Source organism: Ornithodoros turicata, unplaced genomic scaffold (assembly GCF_037126465.1).
Source record: "Ornithodoros turicata isolate Travis unplaced genomic scaffold, ASM3712646v1 ctg00001180.1, whole genome shotgun sequence".
NCBI lineage: Eukaryota > Metazoa > Arthropoda > Arachnida > Ixodida > Argasidae > Ornithodoros > Ornithodoros turicata.
The window spans coordinates 111,723-119,842 of NW_026999492.1; the positions used below are offsets into that span (position 1 = coordinate 111,723).

The 8,120-nt window shown below is 53.4% G+C and overlaps 4 protein-coding genes across 4 annotated transcripts; all 4 read right to left on the minus strand.

The window, feature by feature from the left end:
* Positions 1-1,781: 1,781 nt before the first annotated feature.
* On the minus strand, positions 1,782-2,195 carry LOC135376621 (protein krueppel-like). The gene has a single exon (XM_064609136.1). The coding sequence runs from the start codon at positions 2,193-2,195 to the stop codon at positions 1,782-1,784; it is 414 nt and encodes a 137-aa protein (XP_064465206.1).
* Positions 2,196-2,221: 26 nt separating this feature from the next.
* On the minus strand, positions 2,222-4,443 carry LOC135376622 (zinc finger protein 235-like). Its single transcript, XM_064609137.1, has 3 exons — positions 4,229-4,443; positions 3,000-3,260; positions 2,222-2,954 (listed from the first exon to the last, which is right to left on the minus strand). The coding sequence occupies exons 1-3, from the start codon at positions 4,441-4,443 to the stop codon at positions 2,222-2,224; spliced, it is 1,209 nt and encodes a 402-aa protein (XP_064465207.1).
* Positions 4,444-4,747: 304 nt separating this feature from the next.
* LOC135376623 (zinc finger protein 235-like) lies at positions 4,748-6,893 on the minus strand. The gene is made up of 2 exons (XM_064609138.1): positions 6,679-6,893; positions 4,748-5,465 (listed from the first exon to the last, which is right to left on the minus strand). The coding sequence occupies exons 1-2, from the start codon at positions 6,891-6,893 to the stop codon at positions 4,748-4,750; spliced, it is 933 nt and encodes a 310-aa protein (XP_064465208.1).
* A 388-nt stretch (positions 6,894-7,281) lies between these two features.
* LOC135376624 (zinc finger protein 233-like) lies at positions 7,282-8,120 on the minus strand. Its single transcript, XM_064609139.1, has 2 exons — positions 7,906-8,120; positions 7,282-7,837 (listed from the first exon to the last, which is right to left on the minus strand). Exons 1-2 carry the CDS (start codon positions 8,118-8,120, stop codon positions 7,282-7,284), a joined length of 771 nt encoding a protein of 256 aa, XP_064465209.1.

Here is an 8,120-nt window from a genome sequence, read left to right on the forward strand (position 1 = left end):
AGACGTGAATGTCTCGAATCGAACTACGGACCTTTCGTGGCAAAGTCCGACACTTTACCACTCGACAAACAGCGCAGAGGGCGCGGGCCGCCTTAAACTCGCGAGGTCAACCATGCACAATGGGGATTATTTCGTGAGTCGGTGGCGAACGGCGTGATAAGGACGAGCGTGGCGCCATCTAGAATCGGGAAAATCGTGAATCGGAGTTGCTCCCCGACTGGTATGGCCTCTTAATGCGTAGCATGTCGATAACCAAACGGTATTTCAATAAGTCGGTGACAAAGTTCGCGATGTAGACTGCTTGCAAATGTCGCTGCTTCCGCAGGGCGTGCTTAATATGAGCAATGGCACGAGCGAGAAGGTCCACGATGTCTGCAGCGATGTAGTTACATTCTGCGTTGGCCAGACTCACAAATTCGCTCATCAGTCCCAGGGGTCCGTCCGGAACCGTTATGCAGACGTTCTTGTAACAGGCATACATCCGACGCACCGTCTCCTGCAGCGGCCCTGGTGAGATCTCTCCTATATTGCCAAAGCCTACCATGTCTATCACGTAGCGAAAAGCAGTGATGACGAACTCATTGCGGGGACTTTTGCTGTTGAAACATTCCTTCTCCACTTCTTCCCAAGAAGCGTGGGTGCGGGAACAATTTTGTAACGAGTGGTAGCTGTACATCTTCATGTAGTGATGACGCGAGCGCGGTGCGCGCTGCCTTTATACAGATAAACGCGTGCAAAGAGACGAGAGCGAAACCGAAACGAAGAAGCCACCCATCACCGCTAGGAGCGCGCCCGCGCAAAGCGGGAGAAGCAGAGAGCCAAAACCACCCGCGGGCGGGCGGGGCAGAGGGAGGAGCGCGCGCGTATGCGTAGCTGCCGTGGCGCGGAGTCCCAGTCAGTTGCTCGCTGGCTGTCGCGGAGAGCAGACGTGCGCTCGGTTGCTTCGCAGTCCCCGCGCTTGCTCAGTTTCTGCCTGCCTCTCGGATGGAGCAGTCGCACCCGTCGCCGCGGGGGAAAAGGTGAGTGATTTGCCTCGTTGTTTTACCGTGCTCCTTTTCTCGCATGTTTGCCGTGCACCCGTGTTTTGACTTGTTTAGCGGTGACCAACGAGTGATTTGACGATGTTTGACCGCGCTCGTGTTAAGCCTTTTCTCACCGTACGCGCACGTTTAGACTTGTTTAGCGATGAGCAAGCCTTTTGTTCATGTTGTCGCATGTTTAGCGGTTCCCCCCTTGGGTTGGCTGCATAGTGTTGTGACACCATGGTTAGACCTAACCGGTCGCCTTTTCCCCGAGGTGTACTGTTTTCTCCATGCTGTTTAGCAGTAGCGGTTAGACCTTTTCTCTCGCATGCCTAGACTTGTTCAGCAGTGTTGCCATTTTTACCTGCTGCTAGTGTCTTGTTCTGTCTTTCTCGCATAGAGCTATGATGGTGGCGCCATCTGGTGTGATGCCTTGCAACTAAGTGGCTACCTGTCGTCTATCTCTGCAACTGCTGGGTGCCAACTACCAGCATGGCGGGCGCTGGTCACTCGGGTGTTGCGGAGCGGTTTCTTCGCCTTGGCATTATCGATTTTCGAATAAATTGTTTCTCTCCACTCTATTTCTATCTGTCTATTTTGTTTTCTACCTATTTTTTAATTTTTATGGACTCTCGTAGTGCACAACGCTCAGCTAGTCTGGACACAAGATAGACGCTCCCCAATTAGTGTGGTGGCTCCCTGCAGGGGGGTGATTAATGTGGGGGGCCCAATTAGCTCTAATTGCTAATTAAATCGTGTTCAGGACAGTTGAGCGTTGTGCACTATGAGAGTCCATCCCATACTACTCTTGTGCGGCTTCTCCCCCGCGTGTTTCCGCATGTGGCACTCCAGCTGCGTGCTGCTCAGCTCTGAAAGACAGAGTTCGCACTTGTGTGGCTTCTCACCCGTGTGTATCTGCATGTGCTCCTGCAGGCGCGTGCTATGGCTGAACTCTGTAGGACAGAGATCCCACTTTTGTGGCTTCTCCCCCTTGTGTGTCCGCATATAGCACTGCATGTGCGTGCTGTGGCTGAACTTTCTAGGACAGAGATCGCACTTGTGCGGCTTCTGCCCCGCGTGTTTCCGCATGTGGCAATGCAGCTGCGTGCTATGGCTGAAGTCTGCAAGACAGGGATCGCGCTTGTGTCGCTTCTCCCCTCTCTGTGTCCACATGCGGCACTGTAGGCGCGCGCTACGGCTCAACTCTGCAGGACAGAGATCGCACTGTGTGGCTTCTCTCCCGTGTGTGTCTGCATGTGGTGCTGCAGGCGCGTACGATCACTGAACTCTTCAGCGCAGACATCGTACTTGTGTGGATTCTCTCCCGTGTGTGTCCGCATGTGGCACTGCAGGTGGATGCTGTGGCTGAGCTCTGCAGGAGGCAGATCGCACTTGTGTGGCTTCTCCCCCATGTGTGACAGCAAGTAGCACTGCAGGTGCGTGCTGTGGCTGAACTGTCTAGGATAGAGATCGCACTTGTCTCGCTTCTCCGCCGTGTGTCTTCGCATGTAGCACTGCAGGCGCGTGCTATGGGTCACTCTATCGGACAGAAATCGTCCTTGTGTGGCTTCTCTCCTTGTGCGCGCCCGTTTGCGATGCTGCAGGTTCGTGCCCAGGCTGAACACTGCGGCACCTAGATCGCACATGTGTGGCTTCTTTCGCGTGTGCGCCCGTTTGCGATGCCGCGGGTCCGTGCTCAATCTGAACTCTGCAGCACCTAGGTAGCACTTGAGTGGTTTCTTTCCTGTGTGCGCCAGTTTGCGATGCTGCAGGTTCAAGCTGAAGTCTGCGGCACCTAGATAGCACTTGAGTGGTTTCTTTCCTGTGTGCGCCAGTTTGCGATGCTGCAGGTTCGTGCTCAAGCTGAACTCTGCCGCACCTAGATAGCACTGGAGTGGTTCCTTTCTTTCCCGTGTGCGCCAGTTTGCGATGCTGCAGGTTCGTGCTCAATCTGAACTCTGCAGCACCTAATAGCACTTGAGTGGTTTCTTTCCTGTGTGCGCCCGTTTGCGATGCTGCAGGTTTGTGCTCAAGCTGAACTCTGCGGCACCTAGATAGCACTTGAGTGGTTTCTTTCCTGTGTGCGCCAGTTTGCGATGCTGCAGGTTCAAGCTGAACTCTGCGGCACCTAGATAGCACTTGAGTGGTTTCTTTCCTGTGTGCGCCCGTTTGCGATGCTGCGGGTTCGTACTCAAGCTGAACTCTCCGGCACCTAATAGCACTTGAGTGGTTTCTTTCCTGTGTGCGCCAGTTTGCGATGCTGCAGGTTCAAGCTGAACTCTGCGGCACCTAGATAGCACTTGAGTGGTTTCTTTCCTGTGTGCGCCCGTTTGCGATGCTGCGGGTTCGTACTCAAGCTGAACTCTGCGGCACCTAATAGCACTTGAGTGGTTTCTTTCCTGTGTGCGCCAGTCAGCAATGCTGCAGGTTCCTGCTCAAGCTGAACTCCGCGGCACCTATATAGCACTTGAGTGGTTTCTTTCCTGTGTGCGCCCGTTTGCGATGCTGCAGGTTCAAGCTGAAGTCTGCGGCACCTAGATAGCACTTGAGTGGTTTCTTTCCTGTGTGCGCCAGTTTGCGATGCTGCAGGTTCGTGCTCAAGCTGAACTCTGCCGCACCTAGATAGCACTGGAGTGGTTTCTTTCTTTCCCGTGTGCGCCAGTTTGCGATGCTGCAGGTTCGTGCTCAATCTGAACTCTGCAGCACCTAATAGCACTTGAGTGGTTTCTTTCCTGTGTGCGCCCGTTTGCGATGCTGCAGGTTTGTGCTCAAGCTGAACTCTGCGGCACCTAGATAGCACTTGAGTGTTTTCTTTACTGTGTGCGCCAGTTAGCGATGCTGCAGGTTCGTGCTCAAGCTGAACTCCGCGGCACCTATATAGCACTTGAGTGGTTTCTTTCCTGTGTGCGCCAGTTTGCGATGCTGCAGGTTCAAGCTGAACTCTGCGGCACCTAGATAGCACTTGAGTGGTTTCTTTCCTGTGTGCGCCCGTTTGCGATGCTGCGGGTTCGTACTCAAGCTGAACTCTGCGGCACCTAATAGCACTTGAGTGGTTTCTTTCCTGTGTGCGCCAGTCAGCAATGCTGCAGGTTCCTGCTCAAGCTGAACTCCGCGGCACCTATATAGCACTTGAGTGGTTTCTTTCCTGTGTGCGCCCGTTTGCGATGCTGCAGGTTCAAGCTGAACTCTACGGCACCTAATAGCACTTGAGTGGTTTCTTTCCTGTGGGCGCCAGTTTGCGATGCTGCAGGTTCGTGCTCAAACTGAACTCTGCGGCACCTAATAGCACTTGAGTGGTTTCTTTCCTGTGTGCGTCCGTTTGCGATGTTGCAGGTCCTTGGTCAGGCTGAACTCTGCAGGACAGAGATCGCACTTGTATAGCTTCCCTCCTGTGTGTCTGCTTGCGATGCTGCAGGTTCATGCTCAAGCTTAGCACTGCAGGTCCAGGACAGAGATCGCACTTGTATGGCGTCTCTTGTGTTTGCGATGCTGCAGGTTTGTGCTCAAGCTGAACTCTGCGGCACCTAGATAGCACTTGAGTGTTTTCTTTCCTGTGTGCGCCAGTTAGCGATGCTGCAGGTTCGTGCTCAAGCTGAACTCCGCGGCACCTATATAGCACTTGAGTGGTTTCTTTCCGGTGTGCGCCAGTTTGCGATGCTGCAGGTTCAAGCTGAACTCTGCGGCACCTAATAGCACTTGAGTGGTTTCTTTCCTGTGTGCGCCAGTCAGCAATGCTGCAGGTTCCTGCTCAAGCTGAACTCCGCGGCACCTATATAGCACTTGAGTGGTTTCTTTCCTGTGTGCGCCCGTTTGCGATGCTGCAGGTTCAAGCTGAACTCTGCGGCACCTAGATAGCACTTGAGTGGTTTCTTTCCTGTGTGCGTCCGTTTGCGATGTTGCAGGTTCGTGCTCAAACTGAACTCTGCGGCACCTATATAGCACTTGAGTGGTTTCTTTCCTGTGTGCGCCAGTTTGCGATGCTGCAGGTTCAAGCTGAACTCTGCTGCACCTAGATAGCACTTGAGTGGTTTCTTTCCTGTGTGCGTCCGTTTGCGATGTTGCAGGTTCGTGCTCAAACTGAACTCCGCGGCACCTATATAGCACTTGAGTGGTTTCTTTCCTGTGTGCGCCAGTTTGCGATGCTGCAGGTTCAAGCTGAACTCTGCGGCACCTAGATAGCACTTGAGTGGTTTCTTTCCTGTGTGCGTCCGTTTGCGATGTTGCAGGTTCGTGCTCAAACTGAACTCCGCGGCACCTATATAGCACTTGAGTGGTTTCTTTCCTGTGTGCGCCAGTTTGCGATGCTGCAGGTTCAAGCTGAACTCTGCGGCACCTAGATAGCACTTGAGTGGTTTCTTTCCTGTGTGCGCCCGTTTGCGATGCTGCGGGTTCGTACTCAAGCTGAACTCTCCGGCACCTAATAGCACTTGAGTGGTTTCTTTCCTGTGTGCGCCAGTTTGCGATGCTGCAGGTTCAAGCTGAACTCTGCGGCACCTAGATAGCACTTGAGTGGTTTCTTTCCTGTGTGCGCCCGTTTGCGATGCTGCGGGTTCGTACTCAAGCTGAACTCTGCGGCACCTAATAGCACTTGAGTGGTTTCTTTCCTGTGTGCGCCAGTCAGCAATGCTGCAGGTTCCTGCTCAAGCTGAACTCCGCGGCACCTATATAGCACTTGAGTGGTTTCTTTCCTGTGTGCGCCCGTTTGCGATGCTGCAGGTTCAAGCTGAACTCTGCGGCACCTAGATAGCACTTGAGTGGTTTCTTTCCTGTGGGCGCCAGTTTGCGATGCTGCAGGTTCGTGCTCAAACTGAACTCTGCGGCACCTAATAGCACTTGAGTGGTTTCTTTCCTGTGTGCGCCAGTCAGCAATGCTGCAGGTTCCTGCTCAAGCTGAACTCCGCGGCACCTATATAGCACTTGAGTGGTTTCTTTCCTGTGTGCGCCCGTTTGCGATGCTGCAGGTTCAAGCTGAAGTCTGCGGCACCTAGATAGCACTTGAGTGGTTTCTTTCCTGTGTGCGCCAGTTTGCGATGCTGCAGGTTCGTGCTCAAGCTGAACTCTGCCGCACCTAGATAGCACTGGAGTGGTTTCTTTCTTTCCCGTGTGCGCCAGTTTGCGATGCTGCAGGTTCGTGCTCAATCTGAACTCTGCAGCACCTAATAGCACTTGAGTGGTTTCTTTCCTGTGTGCGCCCGTTTGCGATGCTGCAGGTTTGTGCTCAAGCTGAACTCTGCGGCACCTAGATAGCACTTGAGTGTTTTCTTTACTGTGTGCGCCAGTTAGCGATGCTGCAGGTTCGTGCTCAAGCTGAACTCCACGGCACCTATATAGCACTTGAGTGGTTTCTTTCCTGTGTGCGCCAGTTTGCGATGCTGCAGGTTCAAGCTGAACTCTGCGGCACCTAGATAGCACTTGAGTGGTTTCTTTCCTGTGTGCGCCCGTTTGCGATGCTGCGGGTTCGTACTCAAGCTGAACTCTGCGGCACCTAATAGCACTTGAGTGGTTTCTTTCCTGTGTGCGCCAGTCAGCAATGCTGCAGGTTCCTGCTCAAGCTGAACTCCGCGGCACCTATATAGCACTTGAGTGGTTTCTTTCCTGTGTGCGCCCGTTTGCGATGCTGCAGGTTCAAGCTGAACTCTGCGGCACCTAATAGCACTTGAGTGGTTTCTTTCCTGTGGGCGCCAGTTTGCGATGCTGCAGGTTCGTGCTCAAACTGAACTCTGCGGCACCTAATAGCACTTGAGTGGTTTCTTTCCTGTGTGCGTCCGTTTGCGATGTTGCAGGTCCTTGGTCAGGCTGAACTCTGCAGGACAGAGATCGCACTTGTATAGCTTCCCTCCTGTGTGTCTGCTTGCGATGCTGCAGGTTCATGCTCAAGCTTAGCACTGCAGGTCCAGGACAGAGATCGCACTTGTATGGCGTCTCTTGTGTTTGCGATGCTGCAGGTTTGTGCTCAAGCTGAACTCTGCGGCACCTAGATAGCACTTGAGTGTTTTCTTTCCTGTGTGCGCCAGTTAGCGATGCTGCAGGTTCGTGCTCAAGCTGAACTCCGCGGCACCTATATAGCACTTGAGTGGTTTCTTTCCTGTGTGCGCCAGTTTGCGATGCTGCAGGTTCAAGCTGAACTCTGCTGCACCTAGATAGCACTTGAGTGGTTTCTTTCCTGTGTGCGCCCGTTTGCGATGCTGCGGGTTCGTACTCAAGCTGAACTCTGCGGCACCTAATAGCACTTGAGTGGTTTCTTTCCTGTGTGCGCCAGTCAGCAATGCTGCAGGTTCCTGCTCAAGCTGAACTCCGCGGCACCTATATAGCACTTGAGTGGTTTCTTTCCTGTGTGCGCCCGTTTGCGATGCTGCAGGTTCAAGCTGAACTCTGCGGCACCTAGATAGCACTTGAGTGGTTTCTTTTCTGTGTGCGTCCGTTTGCGATGTTGCAGGTTCGTGCTCAAACTGAACTCTGCGGCACCTATATAGCACTTGAGTGGTTTCTTTCCTGTGTGCGCCAGTTTGCGATGCTGCAGGTTCAAGCTGAACTCTGCTGCACCTAGATAGCACTTGAGTGGTTTCTTTCCTGTGTGCGTCCGTTTGCGATGTTGCAGGTTCGTGCTCAAACTGAACTCCGCGGCACCTATATAGCACTTGAGTGGTTTCTTTCCTGTGTGCGCCAGTTTGCGATGCTGCAGGTTCAAGCTGAACTCTGCTGCACCTAGATAGCACTTGAGTGGTTTCTTTCCTGTGTGCTCCCGTTTGCGATGCTGCGGGTTCGTACTCAAGCTGAACTCTGCGGCACCTAATAGCACTTGAGTGGTTTCTTTCCTGTGTGCGCCAGTCAGCAATGCTGCAGGTTCCTGCTCAAGCTGAACTCCGCGGCACCTATATAGCACTTGAGTGGTTTCTTTCCTGTGGGCGCCAGTTTGCGATGCTGCAGGTTCGTGCTCAAACTGAACTCTGCGGCACCTAATAGCACTTGAGTGGTTTCTTTCCTGTGTGCGTCCGTTTGCGATGTTGCAGGTCCTTGGTCAGGCTGAACTCTGCAGGACAGAGATCGCACTTGTATAGCTTCCCTCCTGTGTGTCTGCTTGCGATGCTGCAGGTTCAT